Consider the following 27,729-nt stretch of genomic DNA (forward strand, 5'->3'; position numbering starts at 1 on the left):
GGAGGCCGCGCGGTCCTGGCAGGCGGGCGGTCGGTCCCCGCCACCGCTGGGCAGGGCTCACGAGCAACTCGGAACCAGGGCCTCCTCGAGGCTGGAGACAGGACCATCTTCCGAGAGCTGGTCCAACCCGTTTCCCTTCCCCCGCCCCACATTCACCCGGCAAATCCCTTGGGAAGAAGCAATGGGGTGTCTTTACTATGGTCATTTCGGTCAAGTTCAAGCTCAGAAGGACAGCCATTAGGATGGAATTATGAGTAGAAAGTCTTCGTTCCTCGGCTGCATTCCACATGAGCACCGTGAGCTGTCACAGGAACTTAAGGATCCTTTTCATTACAGACTGACTTTTCACACCGCCCCAAACCACGGGCGGCAGAGACAAGTGGGTGTTCACATGTAGCTCCAGCCCCAGCGCAGGCATGTGCACGCGTGTTCCCCAATACTCTTTTCTAAGGATGAATACAAAAATAGTTGGGATTGCAGTGCGCAGTCTCGGTAAAGGGCTCGCTCGCCGTCACACTAAATGTTTGTCATGCTGCCCATGGTTCCCATGGCCAGGCTGCTAGTGACTGCGTGAAAAAGGTTTGAACTGGAGCTGAAAATGGCAACGCAACACGTATGAACTCAGCGTGCAGCGGGCCAGGAAGCCCTGGGAAGGTGTCAGTTAGAAACCCGCTGAGACGGGAAGACGCCCAGCCCAGGTTTTTCAGCGGAAATAAGAAGGCTGCCAAGTAATCACTTCTAGGGGGCGATCTTTATTTTTTCCTTTTGCCATTTTTACCCTCCGTAAGGAGCATGTGTCGATGGGATAATTATGTTGTAATAAAAAGAAAAGAATGAGAGAAACTGCAGGGAAAAGCGTGAGTGGAGATCTGATGCTAACAGCACCCTGAGAAACGCCGCGGACCACAGCGTGGAGCTCGCCCGAGCCCAGGACGCGGAGGAGGCAGTCGCCGTCCGGGGCCGTGCGGAGGGTTCCGGGACCCCGTGGGCAGGGGAGCCCCTGGGCCGCCCGGGAGGAGGCAGTGTGAGAAAGGACCTTAGTGTAAAAGGAAAACCATGAGGGTTTGGACGTAAAAACGCCCGTCGCCTCAGACTGACCGACCTCAGAGGGAGGCGGGGTGGGAGGCGACTGACCAGAGAACGTATGTGCATATTCATAGCCCACAGACAGACAGGGTGGTGGAGGCCTGGGTGTGTGTGTGTGTGTGTGTGTGTGTGTGTGTGTGAAGGGGGAGCCAGGGGACAGCAGCAATACTGGCCACAATAAAAGCCGCCGTCGTCTCGTAGTCTCAGGGAGACCCCTCAGGCCGCGGGGAGGCCCCTGCGGGTCCGGGCCCCTCCCGCACCCCCGCGTTCATGGAAAAGAGCTTCACAGGCGACTCGGAGGCGCTCAGGTGCTTTATTGACAATTTGAACAGAGCCTCGGCCCGTCCCCGAGCGCCTTCCCGGGGGAGAGGACAGGCCTGTGTACATTCTGTGGCCGAGTCCACGCTCCGGCCGTTTCCAGCCGCCGGCGCTTCGCATTCGGGCGCAGAGGCTGGCTTTTCTCACGCACTCCAAGGACCCGCGTTCTCTTCTGGGAAAAGCGGGCAAACCCAGCCACCAGGGGAGGAGCGGGGACGGGGCCTCCTGTGCCTGATGTGGGGAGCAAACCCCGGCCGCGGCGCACCTGACAGCACGGACCCGAGGATGTGGAACGTGGCGCCCACGTGGCGAGGGGCCGTCCGTGTGTCACGGGGGGGGGTGGGGGGGGGCAGTGCCGGCAGCTGCTGCTGGGATTGTCGGACGGACGCCGGCCTGAGCGTTGCAGACTGAGCAGCGACGCCGGCCTTGGCGCGTGTGGCTCAGCCTCGGACCTTCCTCTCCCACGGCCAGACCTCGGGCCCATTATCCCTGCACGGCCCGCGGGCTTCCCATCGAGCCCGGCGGCCTGGGGGCCACGCTGACAGAGAGAAGGGGGGGTAGGGGAAGGGCTGTCCCTGAGTGGGGGTTCGGGAGAGAGGGCAGGCGGCCTTGGGGCATTTCCGAGGCCCCTCCCCTTCCCTCTCAGCAAAGGAGAAGCCCTGCTGCTGATCCAGCTTCCGGGGCCCCACGTGCAAAAGGGGCCCAGGTGCAGTGGACGGTTCCGCCCGCGCGGTCACCATCGCCCGAGGAGAGGAGCCGAGAGCAGAGGCAGGCGCTTCCTCCCGCCTCCGGTGCTGGCGCTGGGCTCTGCCCGTGGGCACACGCCTCACTGATGCGGGCACACGCCTCACTGATGTGTGACCGTCGATGGAAAGTCACCAGCCCCGCAATCCGACCGGTACCAGCAGAGGGGCCGCGGGCGGGGCAGGCCTCTCGGACCGCCTGGCAGCAGGTCCGGCTCACGTTGCTGGGCCTGGACACGCCCCGGGGGACGGGAGAGAGGCTGTTCCGATGGCCCCTGACACTGGGTCGCTGGGGACCACGCTGGCCGCCCCCTCCAGGGCACCCAGCCATTCTGTCCACGCTGCAGCAGGAATGTCCATAATCAAATGGTAGGTTTGGTAACATTTTCAGAAAAACAGTTTCCGAAATGGCTCCTAATGAAGCTGCATGCACAGCGCGTGTGGGTTCTGCCTGCGATCTACACTCCTCAGTGGGGTCGGCCCCCGTGGCTCCTCACGTGGGCGGCACCTGCTTTGTGCGGAAAGGGAACCCGGGGACCGTGTGCGGCTGCTGCTGCGCTTCCGTGGGAAGGCGGAGCCTCGCGTGGGTGGCGAGTCCAGGCCTGAGGGCTGTGGCCGTTGGCCTAGAACCGAGACAGACGCTCGGCACCTCCCACCATCGCTCCTCCCAGCACCGGCCGGGGTGGAGCGCGGGGAGTTAACCCTGAGACGGCTCCGTCCCCCCCAGCGGCCTCGAGCTCCCGAGATGCCAGGCCTCCGGGAGGCGGCTCATGCCGCCTGCGCGCTGCTGTGCGCGGCCCAGACCGAGACCTCGTGCTGCTGGATTTCCCGGCACAATCGACGCGAGGCCGGGAGCTGCCCAGACCTGCTGCTGTCATTTTGGAAAGAATGGTGTGCATGTGTGTGCCTCTGTGCGCACATGTGTGTGCGTGCGAATGTGCGTGTGTGCATGTGTGTGCGTGTGTGTGTGCGTGGGGAAAGGGAGAGGGGCAGACGCCGCTGGACACGGAGCTCTGGCGCTGACGGCGGGCCCGCGGCAGCTACACGTCGAACCAGTGGGCGCCCATGCAGGCGCGGCTCCACTCGCAGCTGCAGTTCCAGCACCACTCCAGCTGGCACTGGGGCTGCGGGCACTTCATGTGCATGCATCCGCCTGCGGGCAAAGCACACGGCTGCTCTAGGAGGCGCTGAGGGCACCGCCCCACAGCCCAGGGCCGCTTGTGCATCTGCCCAAGGGGGCGCAGGAGACACAGAGGGCCCGCTCCCTTTGGTGGGGGACCCCCCACCCCCAGCACCCCGGGCGGGCGCAGGAGCACTGGGGGATCGGGAGTATCAGGCTGGGAGTGTCCCAGCATCTTGCTGTCTGGGCAGGGCAGGGGCCAGCTTCCCCACACCATGCGGCTGGAGTTATGAGCGCTAGTGGCCATAGGGCAGCTGGGCTCAGGAGCCGGGAGTCTGATGGGCGCCCAGGCACTGCGATGGCTCCCACATGTGGGGCCGAACTGCCCAGCCACGAGGCCTCCCGGAGCCCCAGCCACAACCACAACCACGCACAGGCGCCCCGAGAGGAGCGCACAGCCCCCAGTGCGGGACTCACCGTTCTTCTCCACGGGCACGTGGCAGCGCGGGCAGGGCTTGGTGGTCTTCTTGATGGTCTCCCGGGAGGACTCCTCCCAGCGAGCCTGCTCGGCCGCCCTCGCGTCCACCCGGTAGGCCTGCGGGAGGAGACGGAGTGGAGTGAGTGTGGTCTGCAGAGGGCGCTGCGGCCTCCCTCGGGGAGCACTGGGAGGGCCTTCGGGAGCACTGAGCCTGGGAGGAGGTTCTTAGAGATGGAGGCGCCCTCAGGCAAGAAGCCAAGGTAAAGGCCCCCAGGAGCAGCGGTGACGGGGCTGGGCGCACGGAAGGCGGGCCTGGGCGCACGGCCTGTGCAGGGATTCTGTCAGCGTCGAGCCGCCTCCCCGAGGTCTTGCCCGCGTCCTTCATGAGTGTCCCCGACATGAATGTAAAGTCTTTCTGGAGGGACCGCAAGTGATGGGCGGCGCCCGTGGCTTCGGGACCACCTAGCGACGTAACCAGCAGAAACCAACAAGGGGTGGGGTGGGTGGGGCCCAGAGATGTGAATTCTGAACACGCCTTGGGGGGCGGCGCAGCACCGGGAGTGTGGGGGACCCTCCGCTTGTGCCCGAGGGGGGCCATGCCTAGTTGGGTGTCAGTCACCCAGCCACGGGGCGAGGACTTGCTCTTGCGTGTCTGGGAGGTGGGGGCTTCGTGAGACTCAGCATGATGGACCCCCGTGCGGCTCTGTGGCTCCTGCAGGGCGTAGGTGCTACGTGGGCTGATGGTGCAGAGCGCTGCTCTCCGAGCGTGGGAGGAACGCCTCTGAGGGCAGCGCAGGGGCGGGCAGGTCTCTCCTCTGTACTTGACGGCTAAACACAGCGATTTGGTCATTTCCTATCTATCTTCAAGGTTGCTCCGCAAGGTCACGTGTGGGCACGATGGCTCAGGACGGGACCTTGGTGCTTGTCTACAGGTGGTAGTTGTCCCGTGACCTTTGGGGGTGTCTGAGCACGGAGGTGCTTCAGAGCAGGACGTGGCGCCATCGTGCCTGGGTTCAAACCCCCGCTCCGCTCTTCGCTTGCTGTGTAACCGCGGACATGGCCTCAGCGCGGCCTCCGCTCACCGGTCCGTGTGATGGCGCATAGTAGGGCCTCACAGGAAAGCGTTGTGCGTGAGCTGAGCGTGCAAAGAGCTTAGCACAGAGTCCGACGCGCCCTGAATGCGACGCTGGCATTTCCCATGATCCTCAGCATCACCATCGCGGTTCCCGATGAGACGGCCTGGGGGTTTGCAGTGGAAAGACCCCCGAGAGGCTGGACAGGCCTTCATTCTGTTTTAAAAAGTGCAGGTGCCCGCCTGCCCCTGAGAGGTTTTTAAATCTGTGCCGAGGAGACGCTGCTGACACACACGTAAGTTAGAGCAGCCACAGAGACTTCACACGCGCGTTCCTTCCCTGCCGCGACATCGGTTTAGAGCAGCTGTGGGCAAACTACGGCCCGCGGGCCGGATCCGGCCCGTTCGGCTGTTCTATCCGGCCCGCGGAGCCGAAAGAGCGGAGCGTTCTCTTGCTCTCCCCTCCGCGCCTTCACCAGCAGCAGCGTTAACATGGCAGCGTCGGAAACACAGCCGCAGCTCCTTCTTCTGAGTCCGGTTTAAGAACCCATTGTGGCCCTCGAGTCAAAAAGTTTGCCCTCCCCTGGTAGTCAGTAATCGGACAAGTGTCTCTTAATTCCCAAAGTGAGTTTACATCCATTTTTCGGAAAGGACCAGATCGCCGTTCACCGCACAGAGGCCTCATGCCGGTGTGAGTGTTCCAGGGGCGTCCCCGCTCTGAAGGGTGGCCTTCCCCACCCACGCCCAGCGCCCAGCGCCCAGACAGCACTCACTTGCCCCCAGTTCCTGCAGAACAGCCTGACTTCCCAGCCACAGCCTGTGAGCAGCCCGCCCCCTGCTGGCGAGCCGGGCCACTGCCTCACCTCTCAGGCACAACGCTGTCAACAAAGCTGGCTTTGTGAGTCTCACATTCTTGAAGCTTTTACTATCCCTTGTGGGAGACACACACACACACACACACACACACACACACACGCGCACACACACACACACACACACCTGTCTATCGAGGGAGAGAGAGAAAGCTATCAGAGCGCCTGCAAGGCTGGGCGGGCTGTGGGCGGCGCGCTCTTTGGTAGTTCCAGCCTTCCCGGCTGCGCTTTGGAGCGGGTCTGGAAGGACAGTTTTGATGATGACACTACAGCGGGGAATTCTGTTATTAGTGCAGGGCATGCTGGCCACCACTGCAGGGTTAGAGCTCCTCAATGCTTCACAGAGGGGAGCGGGAAGGGCATAATGCCCATTTGCCCACTTTGAGGTTGGTGGCGACAGGGAACCCCACAGATGCATTAAGAAGCAGGATGATTCCCTGGTCGGGAGGCTCAGCTGGCTGGAGCGTTGTCCCATGTGGTTCTGATCAGGGCACATACCCAGATTGCAGGCTTGATTCCCGGTCAGGGCACACATAGGAGGCAACTGGTCAATGTTTCTCTCTCCCATCGGTGTTTCTCTCTCTCCCCCCTTCCTCTCTCTTAAAAATTAATAAAAAACATATCCTTGGGTGAGAATTAAAAAAAAACAAACAAGGTTATTAATGTATCATTTGTTGGGAATTTTAAAATGCTTTGTGTTCAACTACTGTTACAAATCGATGAGCAGGGAAGTCTGCCTTAAGCAAGGAAGGAAGATAAGCGAGCGGGTGTTTCTGGTCACGGATCTCTGGCTCGCGGCTCGCTCAGGCCGGTAATCGCCAGCATTAATACAGGAGAGACGCACGAGAACCATGCACGTGAACCCAGGCCAGCAAGTTAGGTCGGGCGCCTGCTGCGGGCTGCCCGACACGGCACTCGGCTGGTCAGGGAGGCAGGCCGACCACAGGGAGCTTCGGGCAAAGAAAATTCCTGCAGAGATTGAGGGACAGCCTCTCCCACCCCTGGCGCTCACCCTCACCAGGAAGGAAACTCAAGGCCGAGGAGAGACCAGCGTTTCCCTCTCTGCCCCCACCCCAGGACCCTCCACAGCAGCCACGAGCAGATACATAAGCTCAGGCTCTGGAGACGGTGGGGTCTCCCTTCCCTGGGGAGGAGAGTAGCTGCTCCACCCGTGGAGTAGCCACGCCGTCTCATCTCGCTGCTTCCCCGTAAGCCCTCCTTCACCTTGAACTCCAGCTGGCATTTGAGCCCTTTCCTGAGCGAAGCCAAGACCACAGCGGGTCCCGGACCTCCAGTCCCGGACCCCCCAGATGCCTGCCTCAAACGGACCACACAGACGGGACTCGGCGCTGGGAGCGCCGCTGCGGCCAAGAGGACCCAGAGCAGAGGACACAGCTCGGCCTTTGTGCAGAGCGAGCGCTTCTGGGACAGAGCAGGCCCTTGTCTCCTGCGGGAACTAGTACAGGGACCCATTCATCCAGCTGCCGCGCTGGGAGCGGGTGGCGCCCAGGCACCGCGCTGCGCACGAGGGACACATCAGGGAACAACGGGTGACAGACGCACGCCAACAAGCCCGCGCCCGCGGTGCTGCCACGGTGACAGGCCGTGTCCTCCACCTGGCGGGGGGCATCGCCCGCGGACCTGGCCGGGCACAGGCTGCTGCAGCCCCCACGCCCCCCAGGGTCACACCAGTGCGTCTGGGTGGGGCCCAGGACTGTCCAGGTGACACGCGTGCAGCTAGCCTGTGGGGGACCCTGTGAGAGGCCCTGCCTGCGGGAGGTCTGTGTGCTGTGGGCACAGGTGGGAGGGCTGTGCGCCCTCTCCCACGCTGCCAGTCCCAGCCTGAGGCGCCCTGTGGGCGTGGGTGGGCGAGTTAGGAGGCGGGTGAGAGCGGACACAGCGCCTTGCTCTGCTCACTGTGAACGCCAGGCCCCGGGCGAGACGGACGCGGGCATCGCCTCGTTCAGTCCTTCTCGCGGCACAACCTCCTGCTGCAGATGAGGCGAGCGTGGCTCATAGTGGCTATCACAGCGCGTGCCTGTCAGGGTTCTCGGAGGGAGAGCGGGCAGGACAGGCATGGGCACATAGAAGACATGTGGGTTTATAGAAGGAACCGCTCACGGGGCTGTGGGAGCTGGCGGTTCCACGTCTGCAAGGCAGGCCCGCAGGCTGGGCCGCGGCTGTCTCCGTGACAGCCTTGAGGCGGAATCCCGTCTTACCTGGGGACCCTCGGTCTTTGCTCCCAAGGCCTTCACCTGCTCAGGTGAGGCCCACCCCATTGTGAGCAACCCCTTGACATAAAGCCAACCGACGGCAACCACACCTTCCACCCCTTCCAGCAGCACCCGGACCCGTGTTTGCCGACAGCTGAGCACCGCGGCCTCGCCAGGTGGACGCGAAGGGGACCCTTGCAGCCAGCCAGGCCCGACTCATTCTCAAGACCAGGCCCGCTGGGCTTCCAACCATGTGCCTGGCCTCGGACTCCTCCAGGCCACGGCGGGCGGAGGAGACACGTACAGCTGGTCCTGCTGACGGCATGACGCGAACGTGGAGACCGCGTGGCCAGTGTGAGCGCCGTGCTTCGTGGGAAAGGGGGTGCGTGGACAGAGCGGGATCCAGCTCCCCACGGAGTCTACACGCCCCTGCAGACAACGGCATGCCTGTCCCGCCCCCGTTTTCATCACTGAGGGGCTGGAGGGGTTCCAGCAGCCGGAGCCCAGCTCGTCTTTGCCCAGAAATGCTCCCGTGGAAACAGTCCTGCTGTTTGAAAATGGCAAACACTCCTTTCCCTGTCATTTCGCTTTGGGCCACCATTTCTTGCAAAACATTCCATTCATCTCCCTTAGGGAGGCAGCGCCATCTGGTGGAGGAGAGGCGCTCAGCAGGTGCTTCCCCTCCTGCATCAATGCAGAGAACCGCAGGCGGCCGCCCCCTCCCCCGGCAGAGAGCAGTCTCAGGGTGAGAGTGTGTGTGCGTGTGTGTGTGCATGTGTGTGTGTGCGCGCATGTGGTGAGAGTTACGTAGTGTGTGTGTATGTGGTGTACATAGTATGTGTGTTTTGTGTATTGGTGTGTATGCGTGTAGTGTGTGTACATGTGGTGAGAGTTATGTAGTGTGTTTTGTGTATGTGGTGTGTGTGTGTGTGATATAACTGTGTGTGGTGAGTGTGTGCATGTGGTGAGAGTTACGTAGTGTGTGTGTGTATGTGGTGTACATAGTATGTGTGTTCTGTGTATTGGTGGGGGGTGTGTAGTATGTGTGTGGAGTGTAGGGAGTGTGGGGGTGATAACAGGTTTCTGTGAAACACTCCCCACATCACCAGATGCTCTAAACAGCGTGTTTCTGAGTCTCAGACGGGACGTGACTTGCGCGTCCAGGTGAGGAATGGGCATTTAGTGCTTTTCCAGCAAGTTGGCCAGGGGGCGTCGCCCGCTCTGATGCAGCGCGTGGGGCAGCCTGCGTTCAGGGGCCTGCCCTGGGCCTGCCCGGGTGTGAGGACGGGCTCTCTGGACGGTGCCTGGGGGGAGGGAGGAGGTAAGAGAGCCAGGGCACCTGGCAGCGTGCCCCTCAGTGAGGACCCGGCTGAGATGAACCTGGGGCTGGAGCCTTTCCCACTGTGGGTCCACCTGCCGCCGACTTCCCAAACTCCCAGCTTAGAGCTTTTCAACATTTTAAAAACAATGTTAAACCAGTCATTTTAGTATTTAAAAAATAACGCACATGGTCCAGCCGGCGTGGCTCAGGGGTTGAGCGTGGACCTAGGAACCAGGAGGTCACGGTTTAGTTCCTGGTCAGGGCACTGGCCAGGGTTGCAGGCTAGATCCCCAGTGTGGGGTGTGCAGGAGGCAGCCGATCCATGATTCTCTCTCATCATTGATGTGTGTCTCTCTCTCCCTCTCCCTTCCTCTCTGAAATCAATAAACATAGATTTAAAAACACGCATTAGTAAAAGGAATGCATTACGTTTAGGGTCAAGGAGTCTAACCGACGGGAACGCCTGATGGGCACAGGAGACCTGGGCTGGCCTGGCCGGACGATGGGCATTGAGGACAGAGCGCGCTCGGCCTCAGGGAGAGCCGTGGGGAGCGGCCACGGGGCTGAATCCCACCTGAGAAGCACATTGAAAGGAACGGTGACCAGGCTAGTAGGGGGCTGTCAGAATCACAGACAAGAGGCTGCCCGAAACCTTCAGCTTGAAGGGGTGCAGCTCCGTTCCCACTGTTCGCTGTGGCGAGTGGCACCCCGCAGAGCCTGTGGCTGGGGGACCGCACGGGGCAGCCGCCGGGCTCGCTGCTGGTCGAGGGAGCCGTGGGGAACGGAAACTAGACTGTGATTAGACGAGTAACGGAACCGGCCTTTCAGTCGATGACTCGCTCGTTCCGTCCGCCCTTCCCGTGCCCAAGGGTCGCTGTGGCTGAACTAAGGACGGTGGAGGCTGGCGATTAGCTCACGGAGAACATCCCATCTTCTTTTCCTCCTCTCAGGGCTCCTGACAGCCGTGTCAGAGGCTTCTGCGGTTCCGGTTCCGTTGGGTGACTTGCTCTGTTCTCAAATCCGAGGGGTGGGAGGCGGCCCTGGGATGAGGGCTCCAGGTGGGAAGCGGCCACGTTGCTGGGAGGGCTTAAGCAGGGCCTTCTCCCTTGACTCTCCCTTGGTGCCCCCTCTCCTGACTCAGCAACCCCTCTCCTGACTCAGAGCCCCTTATCCTGACTCAGCACCCCCACTCCTGACTCAGCACCCCCTTTCCTGACTCAGCGCCCCTTATCCTGACTCAGCTCCCCCTCTCCTGATTCAGCGCCCCCTCTCCTGACTCGGCGCCCCTTATCCTGACTCAGCAACCCCTCTCCTGACTCAGCGCCCCTTATCCTGACTCAGCACCCCTTATCCTGACTCAGCAACCCCTCTCCTGACTCAGCGCCCCTTATCCTGACTCAGTGCCCCCTCTCCTGACTCAGCGCCCCTTATCCTGACTCGGCGCCCCCTCTCCTGTCTCAGCACCCCCTCTCCTGACTCAGCGCCCCTTATCCTGACTCAGCGCCCCCACTCCTGACTCAGCGCCCCCTTTCCTGACTCAGCGCCCCTTATCCTGACTCAGCAACCCCTCTCCTGACTCAGAGCCCCTTATCCTGACTCAGCAACCCCTCTCCTGACTCAGCGCCCCTTATCCTGACTCAGCGCCCCTTATCCTGACTCAGCGCCCCATCTCTTGACTCGGCGCCCCCTCTCCTGTCTCAGCACCCCCTCTCCTGACTCAGCGCCCCCTTTCCTGACTCAGCGCCCCTTATCCTGACTCAGCAACCCCTCTCCTGACTCAGTGCCCCCCCTCTACTGACTCAGCGCCCCCTCTCCTGACTCAGCGACCCCTCTCCTGACTCAGCCCCCCCCTCCTGACTCAGCACCCTCTCTCCTGACTCAGCGCCCCCTCTCCTGACTCAGCGCCCCCTCCTCGGGTCTCCCCGCATGTGGACGGACTGAGGCGTCTAGTAAAGGAATATCAACTTCGTGACTCAGGGACTTCAGCCCCCGAGCCGACCACACACCTGACCCATCAGAGCGGGTTAGCACATCTTTCTTGAAGGGACGAGAGAATGGCTCTTCGTGTAGATGCCACCATCACTCAGCAAACACCCGTTAAAAGCCTATGGAGCAGATGCTGTCTCGGGGCTGGGGACGCAGGAGGAACTGAGCACCCAGGTGAGGAGATCGGCGGCACCTTTGCCCAGGCAGCGCCCTCTGCTGGAACGCTTTGTGTCTGACCTCGCTCTCCTCCGGACACACTGACCCACCTTCCGTGACTTTTGTGGGGAAGCATCATACAAAGGCACGTATCTCCCAGATGTGGTGAGCCCGTCACTATCACTGTTTACTGCCTGTCTCCCCCGTGGCTCCCCTCTGAGCCTCTGAGGAGAAACACAGGGGCTGCATCCTCCCAGGAGGTGACTGGCCTAGACGGACCCTTGGTTTACGTCGGCTAGTGACGTGTCTGCGACACAGGCCCGCGGTACCGGTCCTCGGTGCGGAAGGCCAGCGCTCACTCCTCCCATTCCCCCCAGCGAACAGGAAGGCTTCAGTGGCTTTAAAAAAATGTGGGCTCCGTCGACCTGTAACGCCAAAGTTGGCTGGTTCCTCTTGAATGGAGAGCGAAGGAGGCGACTGGGTGGGCAGGGCACCCGGGCAGCTTTGTGTCAGACGATGCTCTTCTTTACTGACTCCCACTGTTTTACACGAACAGGTGTGGGGGCACCGCTCCTGGAAGCCTTTGTCCATGCCTGTGGTCATCACAGGATATGGCTGGAAGGTGCAAGGCCAAGTCCATTTCCCAGGGCCCCAGGCTCGACCCTCCGGGGCACAGTGACCCTGAGGCGCGGGCAGGGTGGTCTCAAGGTCGTTATCCAGCCTGACAACACCATCCAGTGGCTCCCATGTGAATGCTCCTGGGCCCAGACGAAGTCAGCAGAGAGAGCTTCGCCGCTTCTGCTACGGAAACGGCAATCCAGCCGAACATCCCAGGTCTCGGGCCAGCACTCAGAGGCTGGCGAGAAGCCCGACGCCCGTTATGTATGTTTAATTACACGAATATTGAGCAAATACATCTGCAGAAGGCGTACGGGGACATACTTCCTTACGCTCTGACTCTGCAGCATTCAGACACTTAAAGTTCTCTAGAGTGAAATTAAAATGTTCTGGAATTTCTATGTTGATTTATGAAGCTCCTGTCAATGAAATGACTGAAGGATTTACCCGGGCAGATGTGGCGTTTAAACCCTTGCTAACGTCTCTATCAGGAGAGAAGAATGAGCAACCTCGCCGGCTGTGCTGAAGGGGCGAGTCCTTGCCCCTGAAGCTGGATGGATCATCCTATAAAATAAAAGCCTAATATGCTAAGTGTCCGGTTGTCCGTTCAACCAACCAAAGTGTAATATGCTAATGATATGGTAAGGCTGCTCAACAGCTCACTATGACGTGCACTGACCACCGGGGGGCAGACGCTCTGACCAGGTGAGCTTGCTGCTGGGGTCTGGCCAATTGGGACTTAGCGAGACACGTAGGACATGCCCTGGAGCCTTCCTTCGTCCCTCCCTCGCTGGCCAACCTCCCGCATCCCTCCCCGGCCCCGTTCGTACACCAGTGGGGTCCCTCGGCCTGGCCTGTGCCCTCTCACAATCCAGGACCCCTCAGGGGATATTGGAGAGCCAGTTTTGCCTGATCCCGCAGGCCAGGCCGAGGGACCCCACCGGTGCACAAATTCGTGCACTGGGCCTCTAGTAATTAATAAATAAGAGAGAACGTAGCTCCGTTCCCTGAGGCCTGACGCAGCCCGGAGAGGCTCAGTGGACAGCGCTCTTACTGATCGAGGCTGAGCCCCCACCCAGCATAGTTCACCACGTTGCTAAACAACCATGATATCCCTGCGCCGCATAACACTTCTAGCATTTCATTCATGGAGGCATTTCGGCCAAAGAGTCTAAGCAAAGACGCCTTTGAGAGGAATAAGCATGAGGTGAGTATGGATTCTCCGATTTAGGGGTGGCTGCCTGGTGTCACGTCTCTTGTGCGGACTCTCTGATCTGCTGTGTCCCTCACCCCTACCCCCTGCACCTCTGGGAAACACAACATGGAAACACCTGCGCCCCCACACGGGGAGTCTGCGGCTCTACCCCGAGGGGCGAGGTTCTGGAAGGATCCGATGGCCCAGGAGCCACTTCCCCCTTCCCAGGCTGCAGGCTCCCGGCCCGGTTCTTGTTGATTCCGAGTGGAACCCTCCAGGACCTTCAGGACAGAGCTCTTCCCTCCCACCCACACTCTGAGCCCGAGGAGGATGAGGGCACCTTACCTGAGCGGCTGCCCCTGAGGCGGCGGCCAGGGCGCTGCACTCTCCCTCGTGGTAGGCGTCCTTACAGTCGCGGCAGAAGACGAGCTGCAGGAAGACGAGAGCACACGGTTGTCAGAGGGGCTCCTGCCAGCTGTGGGAGCACACGGGTGTCAGAGGGGCTCCTGCCAGCTGTGGGAGCACACGGGTGTCAGAGGGGCTCCTGCCGGCTGTGCGGAGCACACGGGTGTCAGAGGGGCTCCTGCCAGCTGTGGGAGCACACGGGTGTCAGAGGGGCTCCTGCCAGCTGTGGGAGCACACGGGTGTCAGAGGGGCTCCTGCCAGCTGTGGGAGCACACGGGTGTCAGAGGGGCTCCTGCCGGCTGTGGGAGCACACGGGTGTCAGAGGGGCTCCTGCCGGCTGTGGGAGCACACGGGTGTCAGAGGGGCTCCTGCCGGCTGTGGGAGCACACGGGTGTCAGAGGGGCTCCTGCCGGCTGTGGGAGCACACGGGTGTCAGAGGGGCTCCTGCCGGCTGTGGGAGCACACGGGTGTCAGAGGGGCTCCTGCCGGCTGTGGGAGCACACGGGTGTCAGAGGGGCTCCTGCCGGCTGTGGGAGCACACGGGTGTCAGAGGGGCTCCTGCCGGCTGTGGGAGCACACGGGTGTCAGAGGGGCTCCTGCCGGCTGTGGGAGCACACGGGTGTCAGAGGGGCTCCTGCCGGCTGTGCAGAGCACACAGGTGTCAGAGGGGCTCCTGCCAGCTGTGCAGAGCACACAGGTGTCAGAGGGGCTCCTGCCAGCTGTGCGGAGCACACGGGTGTCAGAGGGGCTCCTGCCGGCTGTGCAGAGCACACAGGTGTCAGAGGGGCTCCTGCCAGCTGTGCAGAGCACACAGGTGTCAGAGGGGCTCCTGCCAGCTGTGCGGAGCACACGGGTGTCAGAGGGGCTCCTGCCGGCTGTGCAGAGCACACAGGTGTCAGAGGGGCTCCTGCCAGCTGTGCAGAGCACACAGGTGTCAGAGGGGCTCCTGCCAGCTGTGCGGAGCACACGGGTGTCAGAGGGGCTCCTGCCGGCTGTGCGGAGCACACGGGTGTCAGAGGGGCTCCTGCCAGCTGTGGGAGCACACGGGTGTCAGAGGGGCTCCTGCCAGCTGTGTGGAGCACACGGGTGTCAGAGGGGCTCCTGCCAGCTGTGGGAGCACACGGGTGTCAGAGGGGCTCCTGCTGGCTGTTCAGAGCACACGGGTGTCAGAGGGGCTCCTGCCAGCTGTGCGGAGCACATAGCTCGCAGCCCTCTCTCAGGGTGCTGGTTCTGCAGCCCAGCCGCCGTGGGGTGGCCCCATGGGGAGGCCCAGGGGGAGGCTCTTGGCCCTCCAGCCCCGCTGAGCTCGGAGTGGACAGCCGGCCGGTGTTTGAGCCCCGTTTCAACGGATCCTCTGGTTCCTGGCTGAGTGGCCCTAGCCCACCCCTCAGGGAGCAAACTGTCTTCCCAGGACTCTGCCCAAATGACAGGGTTGTGCGGAAAACAAAATAAAGCAACGCAGGAGCCAGACTGCTGCTGTTTTCAGTCACAGAGTTTTGGGGTGTTTTTTGCCGGCAACAGGTGACTCTAGGGCAAAGGTGACGGCTAGGGCACCGCCCCGAGTTTCTGGAAAACGCAAAGTTCTAGAAACTTGAAAGCTGTCCAGTGAGCACTGCGCATCGGCCAGGAAGTTAGCTGTTGTGCTTGAGGTAAGCTGCTCTGAACGGATAGAGAAAGCCCCAACCAACAGGATGCAGAAAACAATCACCTCCATCCCTAAACCCTCCCGAGTGTCCCTCCTGCCTCAGAGGACAGATGTCCGAGACAGCTCCCCTCAGGTTGTGGCACTTCCTCGCTGCGTCCAGTTTCTTGTTTTAATTGCTCACCTGGGACGACCGAAACCTCAGGACTTGACAAGAAAGTCACGTTGTGTGGCTGCGTATGACTATGACTGTGTGTGTGTGTTTGCTGTGTGTGTCTATGTGACTGAGTGTGGCTGTGTGTGTGGCCATGTGTTTGTTTCTGTGTGTGTGGCTGTGTGTTTGTTACTGTGTGTGTGGCTGAGTGTGGCTGAGTATGGCTGTGTGTGGCTGTGTGTGGCTGTGTGTGGATGAGTGTGGCTGTGTGAGACTGAGTATGGCTGTGTGTGGCTGTGTGTTTGTTACTGTGTGTGTGGCTGAGTGTGGCTGAGTATGGCTGTGTGTGGCTGTGTGTGGCTATGTGTGGCTGAGTGTGGCTGTGGGTAGCTGAGTGTGGCTGAGTGTGGCTGTGTGAGACTGAGTGTGGCTGTGTGTGGCTGTGTGTGACTGTGTCACTCTGTGTGGCTGAGTGTGGCTGTGTGTGGCTGAGTGTGGCTGTGTGACTGTGTCACTCTGTGTGGCTGAGTGTGGCTGTGTGACTGTGTCACTCTGTGTGGCTGAGTGTGGCTGTGTGTTTGTTACTGTGTGTGTGGCTGTGGGTGGCTGAGTGTGGCTGTGTGTGGCTGAGTGTGGCTGTGGGTGGCTGAGTGTGGCTGTGTGACTGTGTCACCCTGTGTGGCTGAGTGTGGCTGTGTGTTTGTTACTGTGTGTGTGGCTGAGTGTGGCTGTGGGTGGCTGTGTGTGGTTGAGTGTGGCTGAGTGTGGCTGTGTGACTGTGTCACTCTGTGTGGCCCTGGGGCTGTGTTGTCCCGTCACTCAGCAGAGCTCACTGTGTGATCTCATCCACTGCTTCCTGTGGAGGCCGGGCTGCCCGGGGCCTGGCAGGGCACACACGTCACGTCCTGTCAGCCAGTGGATGAGACAGGAAATCAGTCCACGGCGGAGGAATACCCGGAGCTCGATCAGTTTGTCAGAAGGAAGAGGCCTTTTCCGACAGAGACACGAAGTTCCCTTTCACATGGGGCCGGAGAACCAACAATAAAGTACCAAACGGAAAGGCGAGAGCACAGACTAAGCCCGCCACTTCGACGTGGCAAAAGGCACGCAACGCGGCAAAACGACGCAGCGGGGATCGGCCGCGATGCCCGTGGCCCTGCGCCGCTAATAGAGCGGACAACGGAAATGCAGTCCCAGCAGGCAGCGGCTTCCTCACGGAACTAGCTCCAGTCTCACACAGAGGAGGATCTAGGACAGTGGTCAGCAAACTGCGGCTCGCGAGCCACATGCGGCTCTTTGGCCCCTTGAGTGTGGCCAAAAATACCACAAAATACCACGTGCGGGCACGCACGTACAGTGCAATTGAAACTTCGTGGCCCATGCGCAGAAGTCGGTATTTTGTGGAAGAGCCACACTCAAGGGGCCAAAGAGCCGCATGTGGCTTGCGAGTCGCAGTTTGCCGACCACTGATCTAGGAGGTCGGATTTGATTAAAAAATGGCCGGGTTTTAAATTTCATCATCCAGAACTCAAGAATGTCCACAAAACGCTTGTAAAAATGCTTAGGTTCCAGTTCCCAAACTGTGCCCCAAGGCACCCTGCGGTGCCGCAACAAGCTCCCAGAGTGCAATGGTGTCGGTAAATTTTTGAGGCACACACAGGGACACGCGACACCTGCTGGAGACCGTGTGAGTTACTGACAAAGGCAGGTCACGTGTCCATGTCCCTCGGGCCGCTGCCCTCTTGATGACACCCTGTGTTTGCCAAGCTGGGTTTTCAGAGGTTCCTGTGCTTAGAGCATCGGCAAGAGACCACATGACAACATCTGTTTGGAGCAGGAGATGTAGCTGTTTAAGAACAAAATAAAAACATATACTTCTTTCAATTTATATGAACTATTTTCTCCCCAAATGATTAGTAAGTTACTAAGACATTCGTGCTTACGTTATTTGGACCAAAATAGTTAATGCTTAATTTTTTAACAAATAACTTTTACAGCCTTTAAAAAATTATAAAAGCAATACATGCCTATTCTGTGGCTCTCTGCGCTCCCCCCCTCGTTAGGTCTGATTAGAAGCAACATGTGGAAACCGAGTTATCTTGGCTCCACGAGGCTTGCTCTGTGCGTCCGCGTGGCTAGTTTACAGCCCCGGCAGCTTCATCCTCGCTGACGGGTGTTTCTGTGGAGGGATCTGCAGGTCTACAGGCCTGGGACCGGGTCCCTTCCCGGAGAGAGACACCCCGGGCAGGCCGCACGGGCCTGGCTCAACCATCGAAAGGTTCATGAGCAGGACGGAGGCTGCCCCACGGAGAGAGGCCGTTGTGGCCAACAGCTTCAGCGACACCGGAGGCCCCGCGCCCTCCTGGTGGCCTGTCCTGTGGATTTGGGACTTGCCTAGCCGCCCACGGCCACAGAAGCCAGCTCCTTGCAACCAATCCCTCTCTCTAGGCATGTCAATATAGATACAGATAATGAGGTATCCATATATCTGTATGCATCTGTAGATCTGTGGGGACATCTGAGCATATCTATATCTATATCTATATCTACATCTATACAGTAGGTCCTTGGGTTACGTCAGAGATTCGTTCCTACAGCGATGTAACGTGATTTTTGCCGTAAGTCGGAACCCACCCACATAAGCACCTACGTCACTCACATGGAGCAAAGACACAGCAGTAATGAAGTGAAACAGTAAAAAAAAATGTAAAAGAAAGATAACAATTCCTGACCTTTACTTGTGGTAAATAAATAATAAACATAAAGCACATATGTACATACGTCGAAATGACGGAACTTTTTTTTTTTTTTTTTATAAATAAATGGCAGATGGTGACGTAACCACGAAACGATGGATGTAGAGTCCGACGTAACCCAAGGACTGCCTGTATCTATATCTATATCTATATCTATATCTATATCATCTATCTATATCATCTATATCTATATCCACATCATCTCTCTCTCTCTCTCTCTCTCTCTCTCTATCTCTATCTCTATATAATTTCCAAATGGCTCTGCCTCTCGCTGGGATCCTCAGTTCCCATAAAAAATCCCACTGGGTCAGTTTATTTTTTAGGTCAGTTATTCGTTTTGAAAGGACTGATGTAAAAAACCACAAGTATCTGAATTTTCTACGTGATTTGCAAAACTGTCGTTCAAATTTCTGTCCACGTTTGTTTTTACTTCCAAGTGCCCACAGGACAGCTCCTCTTGGAATTCAACCCCGGACCAAGTGCATCCCCGCCAGGGGGCGCCTGTTCCCTTGGCCCGACAATGAACCTGGTAATTCAATAGTTTTCCCTTTGGGGTTAGCTGCCTGGGAGGCTGGTGCCAACGTCTCACTCAGCTGCTGTAATGAGCTCACCCGAGGTGCCCGGGGCGAGGTCTGCAATTCCAAAACCACTAAAGGATACATTCAATAGCGTGACTTTTATTTTTTCTAATAGGTAATAGCCCACTATTCTTACCATGAAAGTCCTGTTTTTGCCTGGCAATGACTGTGTTGAATAGTCACGTTTAGGATAAAGTCTTGGACCTTGACAACGTGTAACACGACAGCCTATTATAATATGTGACATCACACAGTAGATACTTGTATTTTTTTTAAAGTAATATATATATACATATATATATATGTATATAATATATATATACATATATATGTATATATATATTTGAATATATTTTTATTAATTTCAGAGAGGAGGGAAGAGGGAGGGAGAGATAGAAACATCAATGATGAGACAGAATCATTGATTGGCTGCCTCCTGTACACTCCCCACTGGGGATCAAGCCTGCAACTCGGGCATGTGCCCTTGACCGGAATCAATCCTGGGACCCTTTAGTCCGCAGGTCGACACTATCCACGGAGCCAACAGGCGAGGGCGATACTTGTATTTAAATCAGGTACAGTTCAGTGTTTGGAAGCAAAGCCTCGGAGTGAGAGCACCCTGGAGCCAGAGCCCTGCCTTCCATATATCATCTGTGTGACCCTAACATCGCCCTGTGTGACCCTAACATCGCTGTGTGTGACCCTAACATCGCTCTGTGTGACCCTAACATCGCCGTGTGTGACCCTAACATCGCCGTGTGTGACCCTAACATCGCTGTGTGTGACCCTAACATCGCCGTGTGTGACCCTAACATCGCTGTGTGTGACCCTAACATCGCCGTGTGTGACCCTAACATCGCTGTGTGTGACCCTAACATCGCCGTGTGTGACCCTAACATCGCCCTGTGTGACCCTAACATCGCTGTGTGTGACCCTAACATCGCCGTGTGTGACCCTAACATCGCCGTGTGTGACCCTAACATCGCCGTGTGTGACCCTAACATCGCCGTGTGTGACCCTAACATCGCCCTGTGTGACCCTAACATCGCTGTGTGTGACCCTAACATCGCTCTGTGTGACCCTAACATCGCCGTGTGTGACCCTAACATCGCCGTGTGTGACCCTAACATCGCCGTGTGTGACCCTAACATCGCCCTGTGTGACCCTAACATCGCTGTGTGTGACCCTAACATCGCTGTGTGTGACCCTAACATCGCCGTGTGTGACCCTAACATCGCCCTGTGTGACCCTAACATCGCCCTGTGTGACCCTAACATCGCTGTGTGTGACCCTAACATCGCTGTGTGTGACCCTAACATCGCCCTGTGTGACCCTAACATCGCCGTGTGTGACCCTAACATCGCTGTGTGTGACCCTAACATCGCCGTGTGTGACCCTAACATCGCCATGTGTGACCCTAACATCGCCGTGTGTGACCCTAACATCACTCTGTGTGACCCTAACATCGCCGTGTGTGACCCTAACATCGCTGTGTGTGACCCTAACATTGCTCTGTGTGTGACCCTAACATCGCCGTGTGTGACCCTAACATCGCCGTGTGTGTGACCCTAACATCGCTGTGTGTGACCCTAACATCGCTCTGTGTGACCCTAACATCGCTGTGTGTGACCCTAACATCGCCGTGTGTGACCCTAACATCGCCGTGTGTGACCCTAACATCGCTGTGTGTGACCCTAACATCGCCCTGTGTGACCCTAACATCGCTGTGTGTGACCCTAACATCGCCGTGTGTGACCCTAACATCGCTGTGTGTGTGACCCTAACATCGCTGTGTGTGACCCTAACATCACTGTGTGTGACCCTAACATCGCTTCGCTTTAGCTTTTGGCATCTGCACAGGAGAAACATTATGCTAACGAGAAGTTCGCACTGTTCCTGGCACAGAGCACACACAATAAGTGGTTTGTAAATGGAATTACGATTTTTATAAACAACACGATTCCGTAGAAAACCAAGGTGATAGTGAAGCGCCTTGCTCTGAAAGCAGGCCCGCACACGGGTAGGAGCTGTTGTGGGAACGCCCTGGAGACACGGGGCCTCGCTGGGGGCCTCGCCTGTCAGCTCCCAGGACGCGGCGGAGCTGCCCTCACCGGGCTCCCCCATGTGCCGAGGGGCCGTCACTGTCACCCCCTTCCACGGCCCAGCACCTCCGAGCAGCCCTAGGAACTGCCCGTCACGCTTATCATGCAAGAGCCTGTGAGTAGATAGTCGTTTGATTGACGTCTGAGGCTGAGTTCCCGTCTGCTCGGCCTGGAGACGCACGGAGGAGAGGCTGCACGCGTTCTCGCTGGAAACACGACGGGGATCCAAAGACGAGCTCCCAACGCGGTTGGAACACACCGCGGCCAGGCGGGGCCGGCGAGGAATGACCCTCAGGTGAGGGTGTGACCCTTGGCGTGGCCTGACCTCTATCCGAAAGCCCGAAACCTTTGCGCCTGCTGTCACATCTATTACGAAAGCACTTCATTATGCGGCATTTATTTCTCTCCCATGGCCCGCAAGTCCTGTCCTAAAACAACAGGCAGAATCAGAGGCCATCACGGGAGCCTGGCTGTCCTCAAGGGAAACAGCCAAGTGTCCAGGGCACGTCTGTGCTTCCCTGGAAACGGAGGGCACATGTTCTTGCAGTTTGGGGGGGGGATTGTTGGGGGTAGCAGTGACATGTGACAGCCCGTGTGTTCAACACAGTGACTCCGGAGAGCAAGGCGCCCTGGACCAGCCCCGCGCACATGCAAAACGCATTCTGACAGGACAGGGCCCCGAGTGGAAGTGGGGCTCGATCCTCATGCACTCAGCACAGTTTTGAAAGGAAGAAAGCGGGCGTCTGTCGCTCAAGTGCACGTCTTCAGATCACAGCCTCTCACGGTGAGACACAGACTTAAGCGGCCGCGCTTGCAACGCTAACGGCCTGGGACGGTCTTTCGCACGCGCCCTCCACAGGACTGAGGACCAGGCTGTGACGGAGGCTGAACACAGCTGACCGCTGGGCTCCTCTGTTTCTCAGATCCCGCCCCGATCACCAAGGGTGGCTGCACTGTGCTGTCTCGTTCCCGCAGAACTCGGTGCCCGGTCCCGGCCTCCACGCCCCAAATCAGTGTAGTTGCAGGTTCGCTACCAGGAAAAGGCCTTCCTTCCCTCGGCTTAGCTTCCACTTCTCAGGGGCCTTTCAAGGAACTCGGAAAACCCCCATTTCCAACACCGTCATCTACTTGCTCGAATGGACGAATGGGCCCATTTGATCTCCGGTTGGATGGATTTGTGAACCCGCTGTGAGGACGAGCTCATGGGGAACGTTGCCCTCTGCCCCAGGACCAGGGACCTATTCCAGACGATGCAGCCACCCAGGAGAGCGTTTCCCAGCGTCCTTCCCACAGGGCCACCCCAGAGCCCCAACAAAGATAGGGGGCAGGGGAGGGGACTGCTGGGAATGGCCTTCCAACTGAGACTGCAGATGGAGATGCTGCAGCTGATTTCCCACTTCAGCACAGTTATCTACATATATAAAAGCTACTATGCGAAGTGTCCCCTCGGGAGTTCGGCGTGCACTGACCACCAGAGGGCGGCACGGAATGAAGGAAGGCCCCGGCTGGCAGCCAGAAGGCCCCAACTGGCTCTGATTGCCAGCCAGGCCCAGGGACCCTACCTGTGCACAAACTTCGTGCACCGCGCCTCTAGTCTGGGAGTGAAACAGCTGGGTCCAGTCCCGTGGACCTTGGTTCTGACTGCCTTTGTGGACCTGCTCGCCGTGGAGGATGCTGGTCCCACCCACATGCAGCAGCAAGGCTGTGAAGGCCTGGCCCCTCCCCCGCACACCTCGTTACCAGGGATGGCCCTTGTCAAACCCTGGCATGAAAAGAAGCTTAAGGAAATCGCAGCACTTTGGCTAACACCGTCTGCATCCACATGCTGTCACCCCAGAAACGTGCTCCTGGCCAGAGAAACAGCTCGAGTCACTCGGGAGTTTGTGTCTGTGCAGGGTCAAGAGAGGCCGGTGGCCCGGCCGGCGTGGCTCAGGGGACGTCTGAAGCAGGAGGTCACGGTTAGATTCCCGGTCAGGACACAGGCCCGGGTTGTGGGCTCCATCCCTGGTGTGGGGCGTGCAGGAGGCAGCCGATCCATGATTCTCTCTCACCATTGATGTTTCTCTCTCTCCCCGTCCCTTCCTCTCTGAAAACAATAAAAACATTTAAAAAAAGAAAGAGTGGCTGTGGTCGCCCCGCCTGTCATTCCTGCTCCCGCTGCCTCTCTCGGTGACGAAGTCCCCGGGCTGGTTGCTGCCGTGAGTCCAGCCGGTAAGGATGCTCAGCGACTGTCAGCTCAGCGCTTCACACTGACAGCCCACAGGCTGGAGGTGCAGGTGAGAGAGAGGGACCAGGGAGCGTGGACTCCGTGGGCTCCGTGGCCGTGGCCTGGCCATGACTGGGAGCAGCGAGGCTCACCTGGAACCGCCCAGGACAGCCACGGGCTGGATCTGGGTCCCTGGGGAGCCGGGACAGGTGTGGCTGATGGCGGTGACCCTCTCTCCCCAACCTCCCCGCCTCCTGGCTCACTCTTTGCTGGACCATTTAAGGGGCAATTCCTGTGGCGACGGTCCCCACCCCATCCTCCAGCCTTTACTCCGAAGGCTGACGGAGGATCCGGCTGCAGGCGGGAACTCCTGCAAGCGCTGGAGTGTGACGTTCACCCGACCCGGTCCACTGACCGACGCCCTGGAGGGCGAAATTCCACAGGTGGCGGTTCCCGGGTTCCCGTCACCATCCTGCACGGACGGCTGGGTTCGCCCTCCACGCAGCACGCCCCAGGCCTAACGGAGCATCTGGCTCCTTCACCAATGGAGCCCCAGTAGCAGCGCAGCAAACGCAACGGCACTCTCCAGTCCGGCCACGCATTAGTGCGCGCGTTTGCATACGGCCGTTCATTAGCCAAATGGCAGCATATGTCCTCGATGATGGCTAACTGGCCTCTAATCCTCGCGACCTTCTCTCTTACAATCTGCACCAGGCGCGGGGCTCTGTAGAAACGACTGCACGAGGCCAGTCAGAACCCCAGCCATATGGCGGGTGAGCCCTGCGTCCTGGTGCCCGCGGGCATCCTTCTGCTCGTCCACCGCAGGGGAGACCGCGCGCTTCCCTCGAGCACCTGGGCCCGACCGACGGGGCAGCGGGGCAGATGGGCTCCGGGCGGGGCCGAAGCCACACTTCGCAGAGAAGCGTGCCTGGGGAGGCCTTGCGGCCGCCACCCATCCAGTTACCTAGCAGACCATGAAGGCGCGCTGAGCGTTTTGTAGGGGCCCTGGGAGCGCCCCTGCGCCTGCCTCGCCCCCCACAGCCTCGGCCAGAAAGCCACGCGTGTCCTCTGGAGCGCGTGGCGTTCTTACACGTGTGTCTGTTCAGTGTCTGTCCCTCTGAGGGACTGTCCTCGCTCGTCTCCTCTTCCAGACTCGGAGGATGTGCTTGCCGTCCGCCTCTGTCCCCAGGACCCGGGGCCCGGGGCACCGTCCCGTTATGTTTCTCGCTGAGTCTCTGAAACCCGTGCGCACATGCACGTTCCACCACATCACTTCTTGGCTCCGACCAGCCGCGCTCCAGGCTGCAGGCGCCTCCGGGCTGGACAGGGACCTGGAACCCTCTGCTCCGAGGCCACTGGGACACGGCAGGTGGTCAGCGTGGGAGCCATGGACCCAAAGGCAGGGGACAGCTCCCTGCGGTGTGAGGAGGACGAGGTGAGGGGGGCACGGGAAGACGAGGAAATCACCGTGTTAATGGGGGACATGCATTGTTTTCTAGTAAAGAAGGTGCCTGATTTTTTGCCCTGAGGGAGTCCCCGGCACTGTGAGGTGGGGAAGACCAGCCGAGCACAGAAAACCAGTCCCATAACGAAAAGGAGGCGCCACTGTCTCCGGTGAGAGCGTGAGTTCCCGCCACGCGCTGAGCTGTTCGCTAGAGGACAGCCCGGAGCCAGGCTGACCTGTCATCTCCGGCTCCCCGGGCCTCGGGGTAACGGCCGCTCCTTTTGCCAAAGCCCCCGGAGGACAGACAGAACTGGAAACATCTCTGGGAGAATCAGACCGCAAGTCACACTGTCTCACGTGGGTCATGAGTGGAAGTGCCACGCCGGCACCATGCCCTTTCTGGTTCCTGTGCCAGGATGAGAAAGAGGTGGGTTCAGGGTCTGGGCACGCCATGGACCCGCCGGGTCAGCTGCTGGGCGCGTGGAGGGGGCTGCCCTGGAAGAGGTGGTGGGGACACGTAAGGCTCGGCATCCGGGCAGGGAGCCTGGGCAGGCACGGGAGTGGGGGATGTGAGTGCGTGTGAGTGTGAGAAGGCGTGCCAGTGTGTGAGAACGTGAGTGTGAGAGGGAGTGTGGTGAATGCAGAGTGTGTGTGTGGCTGAGAGTGCGTTCGAGTGGGTGTGTGAGAATGAGTGTGAGTGTGTGTGAGTACACGTGTGAGAATGAGAGTGTGGCTGAGCGTGGTCTGAGTGGGTGGGTATGAGTGTGTACGTGCATGAGAGTGAGAGGAGGAGACTGAGTGTGAGTGAGTGCGTCTCACTGGGTGCAGTGTGCACACTTGTATGGCGGTTTGGGCAATGTCTGTGTAAGTGGCACAGGCCAAGTGGCTGCTGGCAGCCCTGGGACCTGCACCCCTGGGGCCATGTCTGGGAGTGGCGGCTGCCACTGCTGCAGCCCTGAGCGCCTCTCCCCCTCTGCGCCCTCTTCACCACCTGGCCGGGGCAGGAACCCGGCCTGCAGCTCTGAGCAGCTGCGCATGCCCTTCAGGGAGCCTGGGCCGGGAGAAACGAGCGGCTGCAGCGTGAGCGATGAGGCCTGCACGTCACGGCTGCTGCCTGGGGCCTGCCAAGGGCTGTGCTCCGAGGCCCGGTCCCTGCTGGCCAGCTCTCAGCTCCTAGCTCCCAACTCAGCTCCCAGCTCCCAGCTCAGCTCCCAGCTCCCAGCTCAGCTCCCAGCAACTGACTCCCAGCTCAGCTCCCAGCTCAGCTCCAAGCTCTCAGCTCCCAGCTCCCAGCTCAGCTACCAGCTCCTAACTCCCAGCTCCCACCGCCCAACTCCCAGCTCCCAACTCAGCTCCCAGCTCAGCTCCCAGCTCAGCTCCCAGCTCCTAACTGCCAGCTCAGCTCCCAGCTCCTAACTCCCAGCTCCCAACTCAGCTCCCAGCTCAGCTCCCACCTCCCAACTCCCAGCTCCCAACTCAGCTCCCAGCTCAGCTCTCAGCTTCCAGTTCCCAGCTTCCAGCTCAGCCCCCAGCTCAGCTCCCAGCTCAGCTCCCAGCTCAGCTCTCAGCTCCCAGCTCCCAGCTCAGCTCTCAGCTTCCAGTTCCCAGCTTCCAGCTCAGCCCCCAGCTCAGCCCCCAGCTCAGATCCCAGCTCCCAGCTCCCAGCTCCCAGCTCCCAGCTCCCAGCTCAGCTCCCAACTCCCAGCTCCCAGCTCCCAGCTCCCAGCTCCTAACTCCCAGCTCCCAGCTCCCAGCTCCCAGCTCAGCTCCCAGCTCCCAACTCCCAACTCCCAGCTCCCAGCTCCCAGCTCCCGGGCTCTCCCAGCTCCCAACTCCCAGCTCCCAGCTCCCAACTCCCAGCTCCCAGCTCCCAGCTCCCAGCTCCCAGCTCAGCTCCCAGCTCCCAGCTCCCAGCTCCCAGCTCAGCTCCCAGCTCCCTGATGATGGGAAGTGAGAGGTCTCTCTGCGCGCTCAGGCCATGTGAGCTGGGGAGGACCTCGCACAGGAGGGCAGGGAGGTCCGGGACGGAGCAGTCACAGGGGACAGGAAGAAGTGCGACGGAAACACATCACTCCTCGCCCGACCCAGGCTCTGTGACGGGTGTGGGTGACAGGAGCTCGGGTACAGAACGTTGCTGCCGCACTAACAGTTTAATCCTCAGAAGGATTTGTGATTCCTTAAAACAGAACAGAACAGAACAGAACAACAAAACAAAACAAAACAAAACAAAACAAAAAGCAGCAATCGTCCACACCTAAGAACAGCAGGAAGGGAGGGTGGAAGGCTAGGTGCTTGCAGACCTGGGTCTGACAGGCGCGGCCTGTGCATGAGACCGCTCCCTCATTCCCGCGCACTGAGACAGCAGCGCGCATGCCTCCCCTGCCTGGCCCATCTCACCGTGCGATCGATAAGTGAATGCTGTGAGCAATAACATAAACCATCGCACTTTTCCAGGACACCTGTAAGCTCTGGTTTCATTGTGAGGCGAGATTTATTACCTCTGTTTTGCTGATGAGACCCGAGAGACCCCCCTTCAGAGTTGGCAGCATGGCGACAGGCAGGATGGAAGGTGATACAGGGCTCTCTGTGAAAGCTAATGCGGCATAAGCTCATGGCCTGGGAACAAGTGCACCCATCCATCCATCTATCCACCCACTCATCCACCCACTCATCCATCCATCTACTCGTCCATCCATCCACTCATCCATCCATCCACCCACCCACCCACCCACCCATCCATCCACTCATCCATCCATCCATCCACCCACCCACCCACCCATCCATCCACTCATCCATCCATCCATCCACTCATCCATCCATCCATCCACTCATCCATCCATCCACCCACTCATCCACTCATCCATCCATCCATCTATCCACCCACTCATCCACTCATCCATCCATCCATCCATCCATCCACCCACTCATCCATCCACCCACTCATCTATCCATCCACTCATCCATCCATCCACCCACCCACTCATCCATCCATCCATCCACTCGTCCATCCATCCACTTATCCATCCATCCATCTACCCACCCATCCATCCACTTATCCATCCATCCATCCACTCATCTATCTATCCACACACCCACCCACCCATCCACTCATCCATCCATCCACTTGTCCATCCATCCACTCATCCATCCATCCATCCATCCATCCACCCACCCACCCACCCACCCATCCATCCACTCATCCATCCCATCCATCCATCCATCCATCCATCCACTCATCCACTCACCCATCCACTCATCCATCCA

At 59.2% G+C, this 27,729-nt stretch overlaps 1 protein-coding gene across 2 annotated transcripts in view; it reads right to left on the reverse strand.

Annotated features, from left to right (window-relative positions):
- Nucleotides 1-1,385: 1,385 nt before the first annotated feature.
- The window catches only part of PRKN (parkin RBR E3 ubiquitin protein ligase), a 534,115-nt gene continuing 507,771 nt past the window's right edge, over nt 1,386-27,729 (reverse strand). For both annotated transcript variants that reach the window (XM_081094588.1, XM_081094589.1), the window contains 3 exons: nt 13,524-13,607; nt 3,745-3,862; nt 1,386-3,300 (listed from right to left, as the gene is read on the reverse strand). In XM_081094588.1, coding sequence (XP_080950714.1) covers nt 3,188-3,300; nt 3,745-3,862; nt 13,524-13,607 — 315 coding nt within the window. In that variant the 3' untranslated portion in view covers nt 1,386-3,187. The remainder of the gene's footprint in view (nt 3,301-3,744; nt 3,863-13,523; nt 13,608-27,729) is intronic.

This window comes from Myotis nattereri (genome assembly GCF_964212035.1).
Source record: "Myotis nattereri genome assembly, chromosome: 6".
Taxonomy (NCBI): domain Eukaryota; kingdom Metazoa; phylum Chordata; class Mammalia; order Chiroptera; family Vespertilionidae; genus Myotis; species Myotis nattereri.